General features: G+C 38.0%; 1 protein-coding gene across 1 annotated transcript in view; it reads left to right on the top strand.

The window, feature by feature from the left end:
• DNAH1 (dynein axonemal heavy chain 1) overlaps positions 1–25,985 on the top strand; it is a 151,797-nt gene that overhangs the window by 99,268 nt on the left and 26,544 nt on the right. Inside the window, 9 exon segments of the mRNA XM_032210546.1 lie at positions 1,354–1,532; positions 4,773–5,003; positions 6,094–6,290; positions 6,885–7,020; positions 9,315–9,523; positions 10,607–10,772; positions 11,019–11,210; positions 12,232–12,342; positions 14,218–14,403. Coding sequence (XP_032066437.1) covers positions 1,354–1,532; positions 4,773–5,003; positions 6,094–6,290; positions 6,885–7,020; positions 9,315–9,523; positions 10,607–10,772; positions 11,019–11,210; positions 12,232–12,342; positions 14,218–14,403 — 1,607 coding nt within the window.

Below are 25,985 nucleotides of genomic sequence, written 5' to 3'. Positions count from 1 at the left end.
TAAATAGCAATAGCAGTAGCACTTAAATTTATACACCACTTCACAGTCATTTAGAGCCCTCTCCAAGCAGTTTACAGTGTCAACATATTGCCCCCAACTATTTGGGTCCTCATTTTACCGATCTCGGAAGGCTGGAAGGCTGAGTCAACCTTGAACCGGTGATCTTTCTATAATATCCCTGTGTTTTTCCATATTTTATACTTTATGGATTTTTATTCTTTAGATTTTTTAGAATTCCCTTTTTCAGGTTTATATTAACACAATCCAACAGTGACTTTTTGTAACTTCCACTTTGTCTTGACCTTCCTTTCTATCTTCCTTCGTATATTTGATTTGCACCCTCCCTCATTCTCCATATGAGTAAACCATCTTAAGGTACTTCTTTCGTCTGTTCCTCATGTTTATATTCAGTGCACTCTCCTTCAGAGTTCATCCTTTCTTTATTCTCTTTTGTTTTAGCGCACACACTCAACCCATTCCCACTGCATTTCAATGTACTTTTTTCTTTCTCCTAATAACCAGCTCTCATTTCCCTACACAAAGAGGGCAGAAGCATGCTCTTAAATGTAAATTTTCTCTTCCTTCAACAAACATTCATCCCTCACACTGAACCATATTATATGCACTCTCTTTTTGTTAGTATTTTCCTGTCTTAAAATTTCTTCATTCATATCCCATTTAAGAAACATTCTACCAAGATGCACACATTCCCCTGTTGACTCTGTTTTTTTCACCATTTATGCATAAGAAGCAATTATTCACTCCATTTTCCCTGTCAAAAATAAATACCTTGGTCCTTTATAAATTAAGTCATATGCATAAGTCATGTCATCAAATCTCTGCCATCAGCACAAGAATTACTTATATGCCTATCCATAAATACTTTAAACAAACAAGCAGACATCACACGGTCTACTCTTAGGGATGTTGCACTGACTGCTTTTTCCCTTGACTACTCACCATATCTATTAAACAAAGGGGGGGGACCAGAAGTGGACCACAGAAATGGAACCACATTTTCCAAAATACTAGTTATTAATCATGTTGATAAACATGAATATCAAATGAACCAAGAAAGAAATAAGTTAACTAGAGAGGATTGGGGAGAAAAGAGCAGAATTCCAATTTGGTATGACCAAGTACAATGTTAGCAGCTTTAAGACAGACTGAAAAGAGCATTGAACAACAAATAAAGTTTTGGTATAATATAGATTCAGGAATAAAGGTAATAATCTGTTTGTGAAATAATTATCTTGCTTTGTCCCATGCCAGGTTTATTATGCAACCAATATTCATTTTATCTCTTTTGAGAAGTCCTCCCTGCAAGACTGATCAATTTTTTTTTTCTTTTAGATGGATGCCCTCAAATAGCAAATCTAAATGAACCTCTCGTTGATGCTACGATATACGTGTATTCAACCATCACATCCCAACTGTTGCCCACTCCAGCAAAATCTCATTACACATTTAATTTAAGGGATCTCTCCAAGGTTTTCCAAGGAATGCTGGTGGCAGATCCAGCTAAAATTGTGGTAAGTACTGTTTTCATAACATTGGCTGGAATGCCTACCAAAAAGGACTTATAATTAATTTTCAAATTAATCAATGTCCTGATCATTATCCTTTTCTATGTATTTCATAAATCACATTGTTGTTTTTTTAATTTAGAAATTTATATTGACTTTACTTAAAATGTATTTGAGATTTTAAAAATGAAATTGTTTTTTGGGGGGTCTGGCAAATAAATCACATCTGTATGATTTAGCCAATCACATTTTTATTTAGACTATCCATAATTAATATGAAATGGCAAACTCCATCTGAGTGTGAAGGAATAATTTGTACATTGCACCAAGCTGTATACCAGGTTTTTGTTTCTTACTTCATCTCAGTGTTAATAATTTAATAATAAGTATAACAAATTGGGAAATGGAGTACATTAAAAAATGTCAGATTCTGTATAATGAGAGAATGTTTATTTCAACCTTCTTTAGGGAAAATTCTATTAATTACTATCTTCAGTCTGAGTTGTTGGTTGTCTAGACCAATGCCTGTGAAGATTCTCAATTATCTAGGTCATGGTTGTCCCAAAGGTGCTTTTTTCTAAAAGGCAACTGGACTTTCTTGTTTTTTTCCTGTGAAAATGTTTTGCTTCTCATCCAAGAAGTTTCTATAGAACTTCAGAACTGAAGAAGTTTCTTGGATGAGAAATGAAATATTTTCCAAAGAAAAAAACAAGAAAATCCAGTCGCCTTTTGGAAAAACAACTTTTGGGTTTAAATCAGGGGTGGGTTTCTCCCGGTTCGCACCGGTTCTTGCGATCCGGTTTGTCAGTGAACCCGGAAGTAATTAACTTCCGGGTTCCAAGCTCCTAGCCCCTGTCGCTGGGTGCCTGCAGGGTTTTTTCTTTTTAAAAAACGCCTCTCTGGAGAGGAAGCCCTGTCAAAGCGCACCTTTCCCGCCTTGGCGGCTGCAGGAACCACCCCGCCGCTTTATCTTCCTCCTCCTCCTCCTCCCCTTCTGCCATGAGCAGCAGCAATGGCAGCCAAGCCGGGAAAGGGGTGCTTTGGCAGGGCTGTGGAAGCTCTGTCAAAGCGCACCTTTCCCGCTTTGGCGGCTGCAGGAACCACCCCACCACTTTATCTTCCTCCTCCTCCTCCTCCCCTTCTGCCATGAGCAGCAGCAATGGCAGCCGAGCCGGGAAAGGGGTGCTTTGGCAGGGCTGTGGAAGCTCTGTCAAAGCGCACCTTTCCCACCTTGGCGGCTGCAGGAACCACCCCGCCGCTTTATCTTCCTCCTCCTCCTCCTCCTCCTCCTCCTCCCCTTCTGCCATGAGCAGCAGCAATGGCAGCCGAGCCGGGAAAGGGGCACTTTGGCAGGGCTTCTGCCGCGACCCCAAGGACTCCTGACCTCGCGCCGCCGCTTCTTCTTCTTCCCCGGCCTTCCCAGTTAGCTTGCTTAAAGCTCCGAGGAGGCGGGAGGAGGGTCGCAGGAGTGGAAGTGGTGGGAGGTCTCCCCGGCCAGGAAGAGTTGAGAGGCTGCCGGCCCCTTTCGCAGGAAAGTTAACTTTTCTTGGCGAAATCCTGGCCCCCCCCCCCGCGTGGGTGAGTGGTCGGCTGTCCTCTTCCCGTAAGCTGCCCGGAGTTACCTGTGTGTGAGGTGGGCTGCCCTATGCATTTGCGTGTGTGCGCTGGAAAGAGAGTGAAAAAGAGAGGGAGAAATAATTATATTAATTAGATAGATCAGTCTTTCTCCACCTTGGAGACTTGAAAGTGTGTGGACTTCAACTCCCAGAAAGGGAGTTGGGAGAAAGGGAGAAAGGAGGAGAGGATGAAAGGAAGATGGGGGAAAGAAGAAAGAGGAGAGGAGGATGGAAAGGAGAGAAAGAGGGGGAGAGAGGGTAGAAAGGGGAAGAGGAAGAGCAGGAGTAGGAGAAAGGTAAGGGAAGAAGGAAGAGGAAGGAGAGCAGGAAGGAAGAAAGTAGAGAAGGGAGGAAGGGAGAAAAGAAAGGGAAAATGAGGTGGTGTTATAATAGGAGGAAGGGATGGTAAACAAAGCAACCCAAACTGTATATTATAACCTATTAAATGAAATAATAAATGTATAAGAATGATAAATGTTAAAACACTTGTAACCAAACGACATGCTATATGTGATGATGGGTTTTTTTCTTTTTGTTTTGTTTTTATTGTTGTGGGTATGTGTCGTCTATGTAACAAAAAATAAATAAATAAAATATTTTTATAAAAAGGTGGAGAAACACTGAGATAGATGATAATGAGATGAGGGAGGGAGAGGGAGAGAGAGAGAGAGAGAGACCATAACTAGATAGACAGATAGGCAGGCAGATAGACGGATGGATAGAGAGAAAGAGAGAGAGATAGGTAGGCAAGCAGATAGATGGATGGAGAAAGAGAGGGGGAAAGAGGGAGAGGGATACCATAACTAGATAGGCAGGCAGATAGACAGACAGACGGATGGATGGATAGAGAGAGAGAGAATGTATATAATTAAGGTGACCAGACGTCCCTAGCGAGGTTGCGGGCTGGCAGTAACTGCCGCGGCCTAGCTCCCCCCCCCCCCCCGGTCAATGGTGTCCCTCTTTACCAATCTGAAAATCTGGTCACCTTTCTTGTTTAGGTAATTCTGAGGTGGTTGATGGTTCTGTGAGTGCCTGTCCTTTATAATTTTCCACATTGCCTTGATGGTTTTTATTCCAGTGACTTTGTCTTTCCTGTTCTTAGGCTTAGGGAAAAAAAACTGGTTTCATTGGCAGTCTTTTTTTTGGGGGGGGGGGTTATTTTTTTGGTGTTTTCCTAGCACTGTCATAGTTTCTGGATGTGGGTGGGTGTGTAATGTCCCACAGTTATCTATGCATTAATAATGATCTAGTAATATTAATAATATTTAGTAATTAGTAATATCTAGTAATAACATCATCTTGGCCACTCCCACCAGGTCACATGGGTGGGAGGCCACTCCCATCCGGTCACATGGGTGGCAAGCCACTCCCATCCGGTCACATGGGCAGCAAGCCACTCCCACAAAGGAGGCCACGCCCACAGAGTAGGTTCGAACAATTTTTGAAACCCACCCCTGGTTTAAATCAATATGTAAAGAAAAGATTAGTTATTTATTTACATTTATTTATGTATTATTTTACTAAATTTATACAGCTGCCTACCCCATATATGCAATTTAGAAATGGTTTGGGTCCTGTGGAAATCAAACATGGAACATTACTAAAGACATTCTTTATGATTCTTTGCCAGGATAAATTGACCCTGCTGAGGTTGTGGTATCACGAAAGCTGTCGCGTGTTCCGTGATCGTTTAGTTAATGATGACGATCGATATTGGTTTGATGACTTGATGAAGGACATGATGTTGGAATGGAAAACCAGCTTTTATGAAGTTGTTCCTTTTGAGCCCCTTCTTTATGCAGATTTCATGACGCCTGGGTCTGATGTGAAGCTTTATGAACTGATTGATAGCAAAGAGAAAGTAGGTTGCAAATGATACATCTCTGCCTCTTCTGTTTGCTATGTCTTTAATTCACCCTGCCCACAATGTATAATTTACATATGGTTAAGGACAACATAAAGTGTGGAAAAATATTCTAGATATGTTGCACATGTGGGCTAACACGGGAAGCATATATTAAAAGTATGTATTATTTTCTGTAAGAAGAATAAGGTTGTGCAAGGATAGACTGAACTCCAGAAGCATGCTGAGAATGATAGATGAAACTGGATGGAACAGACCTAGATTATGCACTTTTCCCCCAAGCCCCCTGCTTCTTTTGGTGTTTAGGCAAGTAATAAAGAACAGTTGGGAATCTGCTATGCAGATGACTTGAGCATAGTACTTACGCTTGAAAAATGCAATAAACTAGGAAAGAGAACAAGTTTTATGTTCCTAGTACTGCAGTGAATGCCATTAAAATCTTTACAGCTGACCTTTGCAAGTAATTACCCTTCCCACAGAACTCCCAAGTGGAAGGAGAGTGTGCTTACTGAGAAAATGTTAATTAAGCAGAGGGTAAAAATGTAAAGATTTTAATAAGGAATGATGTCCTTTGCATTCACTGCCATGTAGCCCGAAATAATAATGATAACAGTATGCTTTTTTTCTTGATCACCAAATGAATTATAGTCATTAATTATTCTGACTTCTTTGGTAAGCAAATATTTGTCACATCTGTTGCTCAGATAGTTGAGGCTATGAGGAGTTAGATGACTTAATCAAGTCAATCATGGTAAAACAATGAATTTTACTCTGCAATCTTACCCAATTTATTGATACGATTGTTGCAGCAAAACTAAGTGTGCTAGTTCTAATTCTTTGTGTACCATGTTTAGTCTCAGATATCAAAGTCAATGTTTCCCTTTGTTGCCTAAAAGATATCAGTTTTGGAACTCAGATTCTAATTTTATTCTTTCAAATAACAGTATTTCATTTATTATCATCAGTGGCATCTGATGATAATAGACAGAAGGGATGCACTTCTCCTAAGATGGCCTCCAAAAATGTGTCTTTCCTAACTAACTGGTCTTATTGATCTTTTTTTTTTGTTTTTTGGCTTTGTTCCCAGCTTATACATGTGATAGAAGAGTATATGGATGAATACAATCAGATCAATACTACTAAGATGAAGCTAGTGCTATTCATGGACGCTTTGGCACACATATGCCGAATCACACGTATTCTACGCCAGGCATTGGGCAATGCTCTTCTCTTAGGTGTTGGTGGTAGTGGAAGACAATCACTGACTAAGCTGGCATCTCATATGTAAGATATAAATGCATGTTACTCATTTCTGCACTAGTAAGCTGTGACAAGTTACTTAGAATGCAAATTATTCAAAGCCAGGATTTGCAAGTTAGCATGCCACAGATAGCAACCAGGAATTAGGAACTAAATAAAATGTATATTCCATCACCAAAGACATAGATCATTGTTTCCAGTGGTAGGAAGTGCAACAAAACCATCTGGATATGTTACTAAAATATTGGGGTGAGGATCACTTTCGCAAGGCAGCAATAACAACTTCATGATCAGTGAGGGTCATTGCAAAATAATTCCATAAATTAAACTATAAGTCATAACCATATTTACGATAGAAATAAGTCCACAAAGAAAAAAATCACACTTTTATCTAGCAGATTTTGACTTGTTCACTTCATTATATTTGTTCCTAAAGAAATAAGCTATTTTATCTTCAAAGTGGTTTGTTTCATTTATAATTACAACTTTTGTAATGAAAATGTCAAAACACTATTGACATTTGTTTTGTGGCAGTGTTTGAAATCTTTCCAATGATGTTCTTCAGTAATATCTTTACAGGAGTAGCTCATGTCCTGATTCAGATTCCTTCCTTTTTAGAGCTGATTATGAATGCTTCCAGATAGAGCTTTCAAAAAACTATGGGACAGCTGAGTGGAGAGAAGACATCAAAAAGATTATGCTGAAGGCTGGCTTGCAAAGCCTCTCTATTACATTTCTGTTTACAGATACCCAGGTAAGCAAATCTATTGGCAGAGTTCAAGGATTGGAATTTCCTCATGTACTGTATTAGTTAGCATGCTTCTTACATGAGTAATAGTCATTAGTGTGCTCAGAAGAGTCCCCACAATGGGCTTATCCAGCTCATCTACCTCTCATATAATGCAATCCTGTACTATTTATATCTAGTTATGTGTTATTCTCCTTAAATTCAATGACAATTAATCCCCAATAAGCATGCATGAAATTGAAATCATCAGCCTCATCTTAGAATCTCTATAATACTTCTATTAAAAGGCTCCCACTCTTAGCTGGTCATCCATTCCTTATATAGTATTTTAATATTATATTTGCATCTGACTAGTCCTACTAGCATTTCCAAAACGTTCTTGAATTAACCATAGGAACTAGATAATGATCAAAAGGAGGAGGGGGGAGGATACTTATTTGCCGCCTATCTCAACATGGGGCTACTCTAGGTGACTCACAACAATAATTTTTAAAAAAGGACAAGGAAGTTTAAGCAAAGCAAAAGTAATTTAATAGAAACAAAAAAATAAAACGAGGACAAAGAAAACAAAGAAAATACATCAATACAACTACTAAAAATGATGGGCAAGTGGGTAGCAGAGAGGGGGGGAGGGGGAGTCTGCTGTCAATGTGCAGCCATCTCCAGAGTAGAACTCCCCTAGCAAACCACCAGGCCAACCTCCAAAGCCAGAGGATAGGAAATTGAGGCAGATCTTACATTAGAGAGCAGGATGTTCCAAAGGGCAGGTGCTGCAGCAGAGAAGGCTCTTCTGGATCACAACAGTTGGAGTTCTTTACCAATGAGTTCCCAGTAGGCCTTCTCTGCCAGCCCAAATAGAATAGGATAGTCTTAGTGGGACAAGGTAGTTCACCAGGCAGCCTGGACTTACACCATTAAGGGTTTTAAAAATCATAACCAAAACTTGAACTTCACTCAGAAGCAGACCGGTAGCCCATATAGTTCATGGAGAAGAGGTGTAATATGAGCCTCCAATCCTTGCATAAGTTTTCTTATTATACCTAGTAGGAATAATTCCGGTTTCAGCTCTAATTATTTCCTTATTATGATCCAATACTTCCTGACTGCTGAACATGTCCACCACATATGAACAAATGTACCTTGTTTGTGCTTATATCTTAATCATTCCGCCAACCTATTTGGGAACATTTTGGCCAGTCTTGCTGGGGGTAAATGCCAATGATAAAAAATTTTGTATAGATTTTCTTTATAGGCTGCCTACATTGATAATTTGAAATTTACATACACACGCAAACAATTTTTCCCAATATTTCAATATTATAGTCAAAGTTTTTTGCCCAAATTATCATGGTTTCCTTGACCGTTTCTTCTATCTCAGGAAATAATTATATGTTTTGTTGTCATTTTTTCCTCTGTCCCTGTATTATTTTATCAAGCTCTTGCTGTTCTTTATAGAAGCCATATTTTTTTCTAAATCCTCTTTATATATTGTCTGAATTTGTAAGTAGGACCACCAAGCTATCTCTATTCCTACCGTGTTTCCTCAAAAATACGACAGGGTCTTATTTTCTTTTTACTTACAAAATATGACCTTGGGCTTATTATAGGGGAGGGCTTATTGTTTTGGGGTTGCTGGGCGACTGCTCCCTTGCAAACTGGCTCCTGAAGAGCTAGGCACAGCCTCAGGGGCGAAGCAGCCATGAGGTGAACAAGCTCACGAGCAACCGCCCGGCAAAACCCTTCTCCAGCCGGGCAGAGTGCCATTCACTAACCTAGGGGGTATCCCTAAGGTGCCAAGTTACATGGTGCTCTGCCCGTTCCCCAGCTCCCGCGGCATGGCACATTAGGGATACCCCCTAGGTCAGTGCATGGAGCTCTGCCGGGCTGGAGAAGGGGGTTGCGCGAGCGCCTGTTCCATCCCCAGCAGGCATGCCTCCTAGCCTCAACATGTCCAGGCCCAGGTCTCCCTGCAGCAGCCGCCACCACACTCCGAGCATAACTTCTTCTCCGGTTCCAAACTCCCAAACTCGGCTGCCTAGTCTTCCAGCAGCGGCCGCTCTAGGAGTGCGCTCTATGGCTGGCTGCTGGAAGACTCTCTGTCCAGAAGTCTCTCTTACAGAGCCTCCAGCAGCCAGCCCACAACCAAGAAAAAGAGTGATATTGAATCTTTCGATATACAGAAAATGTATTGGTTGGTTGATTAAATAAAATCTGCTAATATAAAAATGAAATAGATATATTGGAGAGGTCATGGAGAACATTGAAACAATGAACATAATATTATTATGTATGTTTTTTAGATCAAAAGTGAATCCTTCCTAGAGGATATCAACAACTTGTTGAATTCAGGAGACATACCCAACTTGTATGCCCTAGATGAGCAAGACCAGATTATGACTGCTATGAAACCATTTGTTCAGGACCAGGGACTTCAACCCACCAAGGCCAACCTAATGGCTGCATATACAGGAAGAGTGCGCAGTAATATCCATACAGTACTATGTATGAGGTATGAGCTAACCTGGTACATATGGCTTACAGGAAAAAAGAAACTCTTCACTTTCAGCAACTTTCCTCTCCTTTAATGGTGACTCATATCATAGAAATCTATATAATTACTCCACAGCAACCTTCCAAGCTGATACAAAAAAACAATTTGTGACTAGTAACACTTCATCCCTGCAGGGATAATGGGAAATGTCATCCAAAAGGCCTACATAGCTTCAGATTAGGGGATTTTACTCTAAAAGTATCTAAAAAGGAAGACAGAGAGTTCTTTTTATTCATTCACATTTGCCCCAGCATGCTACACAAAAAATGCTTGAGCCAGTGGTACTTCCATCCTACTCCTGCCCATTTAATTACACATGTGGTCCTAAGTCTCTAGTCTATAAGCTTCCCCTACCACTGTTGCAAAGTGAAGATCTGAATTGAAACCTGCATTTTGAAAGGTTCTGTATAGGCCATGGCTGCCATTTTTCCTGTTTTGGAAGAATTTGTGAGATATGTTAACCTTTTTTCCCACTATAGAGAGAATATCATGGCACTTAGAGCTTGTTAGAGTTTGGGGGGGAGAAGAGTATATCTATCTAAGCCCTTCTTGTTTTGTACCAAGATGGGGTTTTGAAACAACAATTCCATTATTATTTTTACTGCTACCGCAGGACTTGGCTTGGCTTTGCCTTAAGTATTTCCTTGAGCGAGTGAGCCACTTCTCCCTCTCACACCCACCCACCCACTCCAGGTTTTAGACATTATTTTGCATCTTTCCGTAGTTTTGCTTTGGATTACTGTAAATTTAAATTTCCTAATTTACTAAACTTAGTAAAATGAAGTGTTGAGAACATGGGATATTTTTTTTTGTCCTTGAACCAAGCTCTTGAAGACCAAATCTTTCAAATCTATAGATACTAGAATGATTAAAGCTTATGAGGCATAGAGCTTCCACCTTCAGTTATAATGGAACCCACTATCCTTCGCTCTGTCTCCAGGACAGCCTTTCCTGCCTATAATGTATTTCGATAGAACAAAACTAACACAAACTGTTCTAACAAGAACTTTTCTTACTCTTTTCTGTTTCCGGACAATTTAGTCCTATTGGGGAGGTATTCCGAGCACGCCTCAGACAGTTCCCATCTCTGGTAAACTGCTGTACTATTGACTGGTTCAACGAATGGCCTTCAGAAGCCTTGGAATCTGTTGCTGCTGCCTTTTTCAAAGATATCTCAGAGATTACTCCTGAAGTTTTAGAAGGCATGGTAAATACCTCTCTTGAAACAAATTTGGTGTTCTGTGAAAGATGTTGTAAAGTTTAGCAGCTGATTGGTAATCAAAGATAGTCATTAGAATTTAGAGCTTTTTTTAAATAGTTAGAATGTGTACCATTTTTCATGTTGTTTGATATTTGCCTAAATTATGTATTTCATAAATCAACTCATTTGGTTTGAATACCTACTTTGTTAAAAAGTCATTGAAGCTTCTTAAAATTGTTTTCTATATTGTAGATTCAAATGTGTGTAGAGATTCATCAGAGTGTTGCAGTTAAGTGCAAGGCATATCTGGCAGAATTGGCAAGACATAATTATGTCACTCCCAAAAGCTATTTGGAGCTGCTTGGTATCTTCATCAGTTTGATAGGAACAAAGAAACAGGAGCTGAACGTTGCCAAGAACAGGATGAAGAGTGGACTGGATAAGGTGGGATTCATTAGAGATATTTGCATTGATTTTCTTCCTCTTTTTGGAGGAAATTCACATAATGGATTGTTGCAATGACTCCTGTATTGAAAGGTCTTGAAGCAACTTTTGATATTGCTTTAAAATTGCATCCAATGTTTTACCACACCAAAATTATCATCTCCTCACCATATTCCCCATAACTGCTAACATATTTATGTTGAATATAAGCAGACAATTGTTTTCTCTTCATGTGTGTGCATATATACACATATGAAAGATAAACATTTTGTTGCTATCTTTTCCTGAATAAAGCTGGCCTAGCATTTTTCTGATTTTTGGAAAAAAGGGGGAGGGGGTATTTTCCCAAAATTGGACCTAGCCTAAATTACTGAACCTAGTTCCCAATAAAATCACTGACAGTTCCAGTGGATCAGACTAAACTATCCAAGTGATATCACTGAGTCCTTACATTTAATTAATGTGAAAATGCTACTATTGATGCTGGTGAATTCGGTTTTATTTTTAAGGAAATATTAGACATTTCATGAATATAGATTAGAGATTATAAGAAACATGATACCGCATAATAAAACCATGGAAAAGCCAAACATTGACAATGGAAACAGCCAACTTTAAACTAAAAAATAACTACAACTGACAAGAGTCAACCAAAGTTAAACATCTGTATTTACCATTTAGTTCATGGCATAGTTAAGTGTATGCTCAAAATTTCACTAATACTTATTCTGACTGGATTGTGATCAAGAATTTTATACCTGAAAGATCTTGATGACAAGCATACTCTTATTCTGTGCAAATGAGAATCTCTAATCAGGAGACTGCCTTGATTAGAGATTCTACAAGTTACCCATATGCCATCTACTAGGCTGTTTGGTTCATGTAGTGTACTGACACACTCAGGAGACAAGAGAAAATAATTTCTATCCCACTTAAATTCTTTCAAGTATGATCACTACATTCTTCTCTTCCTTTGAGATTCACCTTGATGGATTTTATATATAGTTTTCTTTCCCTCCAGCTTTTGCGAACAGCAGATGATGTAGCAAAAATGCAGGAAGAGCTAGAATTAGCTCGCCCCCTGCTGGCAGAGGCTGCCAAAGACACACTCGTGACCATGGAACAAATACAGGTATTGTATGCTCTGCAATCTACCTTCAGAAGCAATGGATGCAAGATAAACATAATATTATGTGCAAATGCTAAATCTCATTGTTCCTATGTTGAAGAAAGCAGCATTTATATTGCATATCCATGTTGCTTTTTGCTAGGCCCTGGCCTGCGCTTAAAATAGGAAAGTATAGGTTGAATGCCATTAAAGAACCACAAAATCTTGTTTATTGTTGCTTTTATTATACAAGGGAGGAGTGCCATTTATATTTCCTTATGGAGGTGACAAAATATCTTGAGTTCCTTTTACTTTAGTACCCAAACAGTTAGTTCAATATGTAAGTTGCTTCTCAAGACAAAAATGTATTCTTTAAGCCATGTTCCTAAAATATTTCACGCAGTCAAGAATTTGGAATTTACATTTATTCCTTTAGAAATGCTGTAATTCATTTTACTCCATAGCACAAATAGCCTCATTCAGAAGCCTTTCATGCCCTTCCAGAAAGGACATATCGGTCTCTGTGGTCATTTATTTTGCATTTTCAATTGTCCTTCCATCTTCCAACAATATCTTTTATTCAATTTGATGCCTTCCAAGTAACTTGGAATTCAGTTCCTCTAATACTGTGAAGGCCTGTTACTTGACAATTACAAGGGTTGAAGGTTTTTTTTTCAACTCTGAGAGGCAGAGGTTAGGGAAGATTATCCAACACTCTGTGGTCTTTGAGCCACTCCAACTTGATACAGGCAACTAAATAAATTGATACCACTTTGGTGAGAAAAATAATACTGCTTTGTGTGGACGTATGAACCCAATCAGTGCTGGACCTGCATGAATGTTGTGCCCAAACACAAGGCAAATCGATGGAGAGAAAAAGCACTGGATAACTAATGAGTCTAGTGCTATTCCGCCTCCTATAGTGCATTTCTGGATGCTACACAAGTGTGAACCAAAGGGACTAGCAATATTAGGCAGCCAAATTCAGAGGTTGTGGGAGCTTCATCACTGGAAGCTTTCAAGAAAAGACTGGAGTGTCATTTGTCAAAATTGGTGTAGGCTTTCCTACTTGGGCAGGGGGTTGGACTAGATGACCCACAAGATCCCTTCCAACTCTGTTAATCTGTTAAATAAGTACTCTGTATTAACACTGTAGTCTCCTGGCTAATGTACCATCACCATTTGCTAAATAAGTAAGTTTCATTCCCTTAATAATAATTGTATGTTGCACAATTTGTAAACCCATTAATCTTAAAATTTTGGTCACAATTACATCTTCATCAGTTCTGTTCACTATCAGGGAAAACAACTTTTTATTAAATGGCTTCACCTTCATTATAGTTGTAAATGTATTTAAACTATTTCAAATCTTCCAGAAAATAAGGAAAATAAGGCTAAAGCGGTTAGATCGTTGAATTAGATTTACAACCTTAATTGATAGAAATGTATTCTCAAAAAAAGTGCATAGAATCATGCCTTTAATATTGCCTGTGTTTCTGTTACATGATCTCTCTGTATCTAAATAAAATAAAATTATTGCCAATAGATCTTAAAGATCAACTGAACCCTAAAGGCAAATTTACAAGGAATTTAAGTTCTTCTACATTTGTCGCACCTCAATAAAATATTGCTACAGCATATCAGGATTTGAAAATCTTTAGCTTTTCTAGTTCTTACATTCTCATCATGTCTAGCCATCTAGAGATGGTACGGTTTGGTGTCCATCAGCCATAGTATGATACAGATTCCAAACATTTTACAAAATACCCAATGAAAAAGTATCTACAACAACTATAACATTATATGTAACCAATTAAGCTATATTCTCCAATGAAAATTTGAGTGAGGTGAAAGAGAGAGAGATTGTACACAGTCCTAAACACTTTGGTGTTATTGCAGGTAGACACGGCTGTAGCAGAAGAGACAAGAAATGCGGTACAAGCAGAAGAAATGAAAGCTAAAGTGAAAGCTCAAACTGCTCAGGCTATTGCTGATGATGCACAGAAAGACCTAGCAGAAGCCCTCCCTGCTCTGGATGCTGCCCTCGCAAGCTTGAGGAATCTCAACAAAAATGATGTTACTGAGGTAATAAAGAGGATAGATTTTAGCACAAATTTGGTACAACCTCTTTGGGGTGTCTCACTCCCTGCATGATACAGTCAGCTATTTCATTTGGTACATATACCTCTAATACGATGGCATTATGGTACCCAGGTATAAAGAAGGACCTTGAAACTCTTCCACTCTTTGCACTTCCTGAAGCATATAAATTAGGCCATATGCCATCCAGTTATGACTTTTCACTGTCAAAAACCACAGCAGTTTCAAGTTTTGAAGGAATTACCTGATCAAGATATGGTTTCCATCGCCTCTGGATGTGGTGCTGATCCACAAGCTGTTTCCTTCCTAGGCTTTTGCATGTAGTGACCCAAGAATTGGAGATAGCAGCCAAGATAAATCAGTCTCCCTACCTGAGCAAAGCTAGATTTTGTACCAATTTTGAGTCAGTCTGGTATAGTCATTGGATTAGAAGTGAGGAGACCCAGCTCGTGCCGTGGAAGTTCAAAGGGTGATTTTTGAGTTGGTCAGCCTCTCTCAGCCCAATCTACTTCACAGGATTGTTGTTGGGGAAAACATAGTTTTTGTGCTGGGCTTAGCACAATAAATCCATACCAAATATACCTGCTAAATACTATTTTAATCTAAGATCAAATATTTATTTACTGCTTGAATCATGTATCCCATGCCATAACAAGTAGGAATTAGATTACAAATGCTTTTCAGTAAACATTTCTATGGGGCAATTGGATCTTTGGCCAAATTTTGGTTCATTATATTATTATTTTTAGTCACAATCTACTTTTGGGCTTGTATGGGATTATAGTTTTGTTTAGTATCACCCACATGGAGTCACAGTTGATAATTACATTCAAGACTGGCTCATGTATTGATTTTCTCTATTCATATTGCTATTTGTAGTATCATTTGTAAGATTCATCAAAGCAGCTGTCAGCCTCTGTTCCATTTTCATGAAGCAGCACATTGTAAGGGCACATAGGCAGGCATTAAGGTGATGGTTGGTGCATGATGGGAGGCAGAACTGAAGCAGCAAGTTAGCTAAATCTGGGAGGCTATGGTGGACCATGTATGAACTTTCACAGACCATACTTTGAAAATTATCACTATCAGATTTTCTATTTCCCCAGTATTAACCATGCTCAGTGGGAATTGTAGGTGCTGTAGTGTTATCCTTGCAGAGGGCACAAGATTGAGAAAGGTTGACTTAAAATGACTGTAACATTCTAATGTTCAGAGAATATTTGCAAAATAGCTTATACAATTATTTCACCATCAAGTCTCTTTTACGTTTTCAGGATAGTTCATTCACAGTGAAAATAAAATGTCTGAAGAAGCATTTATATTACCAAATCACAACCATATTATGCAATATCAGCATGGTTATAGCTTTGTCAGCATAGTACTTTGTTTAAACTATGAAAATTAATAAATAATTAAGGCATAGGATTTTTTTTTTATAATTTCAATAGGATCTTTCCAACACAAGTAATATATGCAGAGATTTATTTAAGAGGACTGAATTTAAAAAGACAACAATATAAAGGAGGGGAAAGAATTGAATTTGGCCTTCTTGAGAGCTAAAAAAACACATTAGTCTTTGAATTAATTGACAGCTTTTTGAAGTAAAAAAATTGAAATGGAAAATATATCAAAGGAGAGATAGATAATACCAATTCTTACAAGTATCTTTATTTCAATTCTTTAAAATATTCAGTGTTTATATACTCTATCTCAATTTCTGCACAACAAATTCAGAAGAAACCACCTGCCCCCCCCCCCCACATGTATATATTCTACTATTCTATATTGCGGCATTGTAAGAATCCAAAAAAGAACATTATACATGGAATCCTTATACTGTACAATATTTCCCAGGTGATTTATGGTAATGGATACATTTTGTCAAATCAACTCCCAGAAAAAGGCCTCCAACTTAATAGACATTAATATATTCTTCAGAGAAGAGATGGTAAGAAGAAGAAACTTTACTCTGCTAACAATGCCAGAATACTCCTCTCGGATACTTTCCTTTCAGTTGAGGCAGAATTTTTATGAGAGCCCCTTTGAGCAAGATTTTCTTATTTTCTTGTCCGCTGATGGCTCCATTATGCTCACGAAGATACCTGTGTCTGCTTTTCAGCTTTTTCTACCATCTTCCTCAGAAGGTCTGGGTTACTGAAGAAGTAAATGTAGAGGTTGCGCTCCATCTTCTGGAAGTGGCTCTGCAGAGCTTTGCGTTTGGCCTTTATGTCGGTCTGGGTGTCCATTAGAATTTGATAGATTTTAGCTTGTGTGATGTTAAGTTGCTCCAGAGGTTCTGACAATTCCTGCAAAGAAGAGTGGTCAAAGCAAGTGTGCGAAAAGCAGCATTTGATTTGTCTAATTCACATGGAAGGGGGCTTGCTATCCAAAATTCATTTAGCATCTCAAAGGGAGAAAACTTAATTATGGTAGGATAGATTGATTGTTTTCTTGGGTATTCTAGGATGTCTGTAAATATAGAGCAATTGTTGTGGCCTGTCAGCCACTGGACCTTCCAGCCGGAGGCAGTGTGGGAGTTAGGTCCAGCATCAAGGAAATCTGAGAGCTCCGAGGGGGAAGAGGGGATGGAACTATCAGAGATAGGGACAGAGGTGGAGCCTGGGCCATCCATCAGCCCTCAGATGGAGAGTCAACAGCCCCCAGATCTGGAGGTGGCTGATGAGTAAGAGGAGGAACAGCTGGGTCTAGTGCCTGACACATGGATGCACAGAAGGCAAAGGAGGGGAGAGCAATGGAAATCTATGGGCCGATCCTTGGGATGGAAGAGCATTGCTGCTAGCAAAGCCCCACCCTAGCTCTGGGGATAAAAGGCAGAGGGCAGAGATGAATAGGTGTGGCAGACAACTACTCATCCCCCTGCCGGACAGACTTGTTAGCCTGCTGTGAGAGAGAGAGACTTTTTGCGGGGCTGCTGGCACTCTAATAAAGGGAACATTTATTTAACTACAGAGGGTTTATCATGTTTGGGAGCTGAGTCAGAATAGTAATAATGTAGTAAAAGAACAGAACTTAATATATAAAGGACAAAGACCTTTACATACCTGAGAATGAAGCATTAACTGATTGAAGTCACCATACATCAAACAGTTCAGTGCCTTGTTCTGGGACTCCAGTTTAAGAAACTGAGAAAATGGAGTGGCTAGCTGTACTTGAAGCATTTTGAGTTCCTGATGCAATCTTGAACCCCTGTTTGCCAAAGTCTCATATGAACGAAAAAGATGTTTCTCTTGATAGTGTTTGTCCAGCATCTCCCACAACCTGAGAGAGAAAGGGGGGGCTCAAAATTAAAAGATTTAGGATTTTAATTCAAAGAATATTTAATATAAAGAATAGAGAGATGATTATATGTTATTATAACCATATGTGCTAAATAGAGCTGGCACCAAACCTTAAGTCCATTTATTCCTGTTTTAAGATTGTGAAAGAATTCAGATTCCCTCAACAGTCTTCTAATTAAAATCTAAGACAATTCCAGTATTTTTCTGAAATACAAAGAGTTGGTTTATTGATGTGACTATCCTAGATATTTTATTCTATTGAAACTCTTCTCCCATTCTGCCTCAGTATTCCCTCTCTTCCCATTAAATTCTCTCCTGTAAAAGGGATGAAATTGTTCTCAAGGATGGTGTTTGTTTCAGATTTAGTCAAATATTATTGAATTTTCTCAAACAATCCAAACCAAGAAAACCTTTCTTCATTTCTAGTAACTATTAGGCACTTGTAATTCAATAAAGTTCCACTGCCATTCCGCCACCATTCATTACCGTAAGGTAGTGAGATCACTTGGATCTATCAAAATCCGTGGACATTGCTTAATGGAAAATCTTGACTCCTCGAAGCAGGATTGCCATTCTTCTGACTTAGACTGAGACTCTTTCAGGACAGTCATCAGTCCCTCCAGCTTAGTTCCAGTCCATTGCAAATTATTTGTCTTCAACATCAGCAAGAGACTCATCACCTCAAAGTGGCTGAGCTGGCTCAATAGCTGGTCAATAGCTTCCTCTTGTATATGTTCAAGATACTCAAGTTTCATGTCTTCCAAGTCTAGTTCTCCATTTATTATTGGCAAACGAAAAAGGCGGGCAATGCCTTGAAGCAAGCCCGTGAGAAATTGGCTGGCTTTATCTACCTCACTTTGGAGACTGCATAACTGTGCCTGGCATCTAGGCACACGAAAACCTAACTCACTTTTCGCTTCCTTCATCTGGAAAACAACAAAGTATTAAATTTTTTTACAGGCAAGGTTACGGCTTCACATTTGTCTATCAGTTTTACTGCAAAGTACAAAATTATATTCTGATACCCTCAAAAAATATTACACAAACAGTAACATTTATGGTTTGCAAAGACAGCTTGGGAATCTAATAAAAAAAGACTCATGGGAATTACGGCAAGATGTTCCCTGTACATTTCAAATTTCTGACCTTAAAACAATTTATTTGTAAATGGAAAATTGCCAAAGACTTTCAACATAGTCTCAATTGACTTAAGAAAAAGAAACATTTAAAAATGCAGAAGGAAATTGAAATGAAACATCAGGAGGTTTAGATCTTTTTTATAACAGTTGGAGGTTGCCGCAAAGAATAATGAAAATTCAGTTAGTGTGCACAGCATATGTCAAGAGAACTACAGCAAAATTTAAGAGACCACCTAACAAAACTAACAAAAAATGTTAAGAAAGTTAGTAGAGAAAGGAAGGAATAATGCCCTGAAGAATGTGTTTAAAAATTGCTTAAAAAATAAGTAGACAATAACAGATTCAGAATTATTTTGAGGAGTATATTGTGAATAATATTAGAGCCAATTATATTTTTTTTAAAAGAATATTAAGCCAGAAAGGTTGCTAGGTAGAAATTGATCGAAGGAACATTACGGGATACTAAGGTGATTGCAGAGAAGGTTTTGGCTTAGAAGAATAGGCAGGTGAGAGAAGGTATATAAAATTAGCTGTGATTTTAAGAAAGTAGGTTGAAAGTAGGACTTGCTTTTTTCAACATAGGTAATATAAGATAAACTCTTTTTAATAAACTGGCATTTGTGTCAAAATATGCAGCAATAGCCACTAGTTTGTACAACTTTAAAATAATTACATAAATTCATGCACAATAAGGTAGTTGATGGCCACTAACAATAATGGTAAAGCATATAAAATAAAGCTTATTAATAGCAGCTGCTAGAGTGGCAGGGCAAAACACTATTGGACTTTTGTCCTGCTGTGGGCTTTTCATAGGCATCTGAATGGCCATTATAGAAATGAAAAGTTAGAACAGATTGACTTTGGATCTGCTCCTTATGTTAAGTAGAGTAAATGACCAAATAGGATCAATACCAAAAAAGGAAAAGAAAGGGCTGTTTACTGATACCCAAAGGCTTAACCTACCTTATTCTCCTTAGTGACTTTTAAAACTTTTTCTGCCCATTGCAAGGCGGATGAAATTCCTTTAATTCTTGCAGTGGTCACGACTGTATTTGTTTTGTTCCACATGTATGTTAACTCCATGTGTCCCAGTTCTTCCCTATAACTTTCCATGTTTTTAGGGTGCTTTGTTTGGCCAATTTCTGTCTGTGTCTTGAGCCCTTTTTGACAGAAATCCTGAACAGGTAGGCCTTCAGTCTTCAAATAATCTGCTTTCAGTTGATCTGATTTTCGTAGCAAATCTTTCTGTTTAAATTCTGGCTTATTCTTGCTGGGCAGTTGTTCTTGATAGAGAATTCGGTCCTTCAAAACTCCCAGGGTTGTTTTGTGATTATCAGGATTCTCAACACAAACTAAGGTCATGTCTTCTGGTTGCAGTTGTTGAATTGTAGATTCTGAAGATAGCTGTTCTGTAATATCTCTTTGGCTCTTTTCCCCCAACATTGTTTGGTCATTCTCCATATCATTGATAATACTTGTCACAACATTTGGAAACAATCTCAAAAAAGCTTTTGTGAAATTTTCTTCTGTTTCCAGATAATGCTCTAGATCTCTTGACAAAGTGAATTGCTCATACCCAGGTTCCTTGTGCCAGTGTACTAGCTTTCCTGTTATCTGACGCACTTCACTGAGGATGTCGTTGTTTTGAAAATTCTCTAGCTCAAGCTTTAGGTGCATCTTCTTTAGTTCACTGTTTAATCTTTCTTTTTCGTCTGCTAAATGGCAGCCCTTTTGCTTTAAACTGGCTACACAAATCTGAAGCTTGTTGCATCGCATTTTTTTACATGCACACTGCTTCTTCAGCATCTTTATCTCTTGTTCAAGTAACTCAATGGGTGGGGCTTCATTTTCTTGTAGCTCACTGTTCAGCTGAAAAGACTGGCTACAGGTTCTCAAGACCTCCTCCAATGCTTCGCCTTCTAAGATGGGCTTCCCAGAAATTACCAGTTTCTCATAGTCCTCTAGTTCTGTAGTAGTCAGCATATTCTCTTCTCCCACTGTGTTGCAGAACCACTCCAGAAAGTGTTCTGTCTCGGGACAGTCAAAGAGCCAGTCAAAGTCCTTGGCATCAAGAGTAGTTGCCTTGGGATAAATAGTTTTCAACACCTCTACAAACTCTTTTCCTCTGTCAATGTCCTCCATCAAGAAAGCTCTGGAGCGTCTCCGTGTGAACATGTTTGGATTGTTCCTCTAACCCTGAGGGAAATATTCAAAGATTGTTTCATTTGATGAAGAGTATGTGTTACATGTACAATATAGCTGAGAAATTGTAGCACTTATCACCTCTAAGTACTGTAGAAATCTTTCCAGAAAATACCAAAATAACTAGGATTTTTGTTGCATTATATAAACAATACATTGTCTTTGAAAATATGGACAATGTTCTCATTCCTCTTAGAAACCAGATGGGCTAAGTAAGGTTTCCATGGCCAGAGAAACTCAGGAGTCTTATGCAAATGTTTTTTTTTCTATCCTGATCTTAGCTTAAAGATTGGAGGAGGAATGTTTAGAAAATAGAGCTCTTACAAAAAGAATAGAAAATGACGCTTCTTTGCATGTTAATTCTAATAGCAACTCAGGTTTTGTGATATAAAACAGTTATCCATAATATTTTCCAATTACACTCTTCTTCCTACACAGAGTACACATGATAATAACAAAATTACAGATAGTAGTACATTGCTATCCCTTTTAAAATCTCACCTCTACAACCACAGAATTTAGGTTATTACTTTCTTTTTAAAACACAGGTTGCAGTTCTTTGACATGGTGTATAAGATTACAGAGCACCATCAGTACTGGTTAATCAATCAGAAAAACAGGTTCACATATTTCTGGTCTGTAGGCTTGCTTCTGCTAATATAACTCTACTGATTAAGATAAAGCTTTTACCTGACATATAGTGATGTTGTGCCTGGTTTGTTCTTTTTTGTTTTTTACTCTGCCAAATTGTCCTTGCTTAAGTTAGCTATAAAGGTCATCTGAAAAAATGGCAACCAAGCCTCTATCAAGCCTATTTAATCTTTTTCTTATATTTTACTTCACTTAGAGTAAACAGATACCAAAAGTACAAGGCTTCTACTCTTGTGCATAAGGAGGACTTTGTATAGATGAACCCTATCATGCTGAAGATTTCCTCCTCCACGTGCTAATCATTCAAAAATACTATATACTTTTGAGCTCAGTCACACTGATTCCAGTTAAAAAGGTAAAGGTTCCCCTTGCACATATGTGCTAGTCATTCCTGACTCTAGGGGGCGGTGCTCATCTCCGTTTCAAAGCTGAAGAGCCAGTGTTGTCTGAAGAAGTTTCTGTGGTCATGTGACTGGCATGACTAAATGCCAAAGGCGCACGGAATGGTGTTACCTTTCCTCCAAAGGTAGTTCCTATTTTTCTACTTGCATTTTTACATGCTTTCGAACTGCTAGGCTGGCGGGACCTGGAACAAGTAACAGGAGCTAACTCCATTATGCGGCATTAGGGATTCGAACTGCTGAACTTCCGACCTTTCTGATTAAAAAGTTCAGCGTCTTAGCCACTGAGCCACTGCGTCCCTTTTTCCAGTTACAAAAACCCTAATATTCTACATTGATAAACTGTTTCCCTCTCTCTCCTGTTGGAACACAATTCAGTTTTAATATGTTTAGGATTTAATGCTGCAATGCTTAAGTCACTAGGTAGATTGTACCATTGCATTCAAAATATTCTCAGCATTATATTCCCTGTGTGTTTTATACAAACACACAACTCTTAGTAACCACTGACAAATGCTGGACACATCTTTATATTATCATTTAGATGGTTTTATCTAGGTGAGCCTGTGCTTATACTTGCACTTTTATTTGAACATTAATCTTGCTGAACATACTGTAGCAAGGCTTTAATAAAAAGACACAAATTGACCTTGTGTGACTCTTACATATGTGCACTCCTAGTGGTAACTTAAATTAACAATTTCAATCACAAATCTTCTTCTCTCATGCAGTATAAGTCTAATGTTGGTTACCTGCAAATACAAAACCAGCATATCAAAGAAAAACATTTTGTCCCTTTAATTGTTAGATAGTTACCATTTACTGATTTGTCTTCTTGTAAGACAATTGTAGTCCTGATATTTTAATTTGATTTTCTTGAATTATAGGGAGGGGGGAACCTGTCTTACCCTCCAACTTCAGCAAGCAGCATCTCAGTCTGATTATAAAATATACCACAGGTGTATTATGGGGCAGAAAGATTATTTTTATTATTCTAATTTGTTTGACCCCCTCCAAATAAGAGATAGTGAACTAATCTAAATCCTTTTGGTTAATAAGACTTAGAAAGGATCAGCCTTCTTCATAGGGATGTGGCCTTCCAAATGGTTTTGAACTTCAGCTCCCAAAGTCCCTCACTAGTGACCATGCTGCCAGCATCAACAGCCAAGTATGGTTCAACATTTGAAGTCCCCCAGTTCTTCTCCTTACAGTAAAGAAAGCCTCATCTTGTGCATTCCATAAACCGTTTGTTATTTCTATGCAGTGATTAGACTGATCATTTCCCTGTGTTGAATTTCCCCATATTTATCTTTGAAGGACAAATATTGTGAAATCAAATTATATCTTTTAAATAGGGAACAAATAAGTTTCTTGGAGAAATGCAGACTGGCAGACTTCACATGTATTTTATGCACACAAATCCTAAAGAAAATAAACGGCATCAATTCTAATAAAATTGTCATTTGCGTAATTGTTTACCCAAGGGTAAAATTTAATATATTGCAGCATTTTATATCTTCTGATGGGCTTATTTGATCTTCATTTCTTTTTAAAAACAAAAACTATATAACATTGTATATACAGTCTCTGCATTATTAGGCTTGAGTTTGTCTCCCTGTCACCATCCACCTGTACTTCACTTCTGCAGCTTTCTCCTTTGCAAAACAAGGTCACTCAGGACCCAGAAGCTTCAGGCACTTCCCTATTCATCCTTTGTAGTCCAGTAGTCCTGTATGGGTGGGGCCCAAATTATTTACTTTTTACTCTTTATTTGAGGCCAAGTTGGGGGAGGCGAGCATAATGTAAAGAAGCAAAATACACGAGAAGCCAAAAAACCTTGCAAAGGCTTAAGATACCCTTTTTTTTCCTGGTAAGCATCAATGTTTGTTTGTTTGTTTGTTTTTGGAGAAATTAAGCTTTCTTAAGATGTTTTCATTAGTCATGATCCCAGAATTCTTCAGAATTGCAGAAAATGTTTGTTTTCCTTTATTCCATTCAGGCATACAATTGTTTCTTAACGTTCTAATCTAGATTGCTTGGCCAATTATTGTTTGGTTTTCTTATTTACAAATTCTATCCAACAGTTCTTGAAATTTTTCCCTTTTGGCTTCTGCCTTTTATTTTCCACTAAAATTGCCTCGCTCAAATAATGAACTTTTTCTCTCCTGCCAAAATTGTTAATTATAGAGTCTTCATTTTTCTCCATTTTTGTGCCTCTATTTAATAATCATTGTTATCTGCTTTAATCCATTTTCATGTTTCAATCTTCCTAACTATCTTTAACTTCTCTTGTTTACAGTTCTTTCCAAATGTATCAGGACTATAACTTCCAAGTTTCATCCAGAAAAATCAAGATCCATGCTGGCTGAAGGCATTAAGCTAGGGAAAGCTGCCTAAAGAAACCCTTTTCTTTATATTTTCTTCTGTGTTCAAATCCCTCTAAAGTTCTATTCTTGACTATTTTCTCCCTTTACCCATTGTAGAGAAAGGACAGTATCAACAAAGCTGTTCAAATGTTCAACTATGACTTGTACCGGTTCCAGCCAATATAGCTAAGGGTGTGGAAATGTGTAGTCCATCAATACTCAAGAGAGGATTTGTTGTCCATTATTCTTTTAGAGCAAAGAGATTGAATTAGGCCTATCTAGTTAAAATTTGCTTCACTCATCTAATCTCACATTTGCAACTGCCTTTCTGATATTTGCATTCAGATGCTTTATTGTGATTCAAACTTTGTATATCCAAGAACTTATCATCATTTCTCTCCCAAATTCACCATTAAGAAAGTTTCTTGGTGGATATTTTTATACATATCCATTAATGATTTTTTTTGTGTGTGTAAAGTCCATAGAATATATTTGGCTAAATTAAGACAATAATGTTCGGTATTTTAAATTTAATTTTCAGTTGCATCATTGGGTTTTTATTCTAACGTCTTTCCCTTTTTTCTTCTTTTTTTTCTTTTTTTGGAATATGATCATTAATTTTCTCTTCTGGTTCATTGGAAGAAAAGTATGTAACATCTTTGAAATCCTGGCAAGACATAGATACTAAACTGGGATCTTTACATCCTGTTTTGAAAACTGCTAGGCATATTGGGATATTAATAAAGTCTTATGGTTTCATCCCAGGTCATATAGTGGAGGGGCATGAATATTTTTAAATCAGTTGATCTAAACCACTTCTTTTAAAATTTTTGAGAGACTGAGTTTGCTATACAAGTTAGAATCAAACATTTATCCTAGAAACTTTAGCAGTCTTTGAGATACGTGAAATTTTGACTTCCTTAAAAGATGCAGCATTTGAATAGAAACTAACAATTCAATTTTATACAGTATTAAAAAGTAAATTGAAAGTCACTATTACTTATATATTTCGTTACTTGAATTAAGAATTAGAATATTATAGAATCAATAGAACTAGTTGTTAAAAATGTGAAAAATACTTATGATGTAAAAATAAATTTATTTCATCAGACATAGGAAATTATTTCCTATTTATTGGACCCCTTCAAATAATGTTTAAAAAGGAGTGAACATTAGATTTGAAGAGTCGAGGTGGCGCAGTGGTTAGGGTGCAGTACTGCAGGCCACTTCAGCTGACTGTTATCTGCAGTTCAGCGGTTCTAATCTCACTGGCTCAAGGTTGACTCAGCCTTCCATCCTTCCGAGGTGGGTGAAATGAGGACCCAGACTGTGGGGGCAATATGCTGACTCTGTAAACCGCTTAGAGAGGGCTGAAAGCCCTATGAAACGGTATATGTCTAACTGCTATTGCTATTGCTATTGCTATTATGTTGGTACTGTAGGAAATATTATTTAACTCATATAACTCAGACTGTTGTATTACAGCTTAGATAAAGATCTCAATGTGAT

Source organism: Thamnophis elegans, chromosome 2, assembly GCF_009769535.1.
Source record: "Thamnophis elegans isolate rThaEle1 chromosome 2, rThaEle1.pri, whole genome shotgun sequence".
NCBI lineage: Eukaryota > Metazoa > Chordata > Lepidosauria > Squamata > Colubridae > Thamnophis > Thamnophis elegans.
This window is presented reverse-complemented; position numbering and strand designations above follow the sequence as displayed.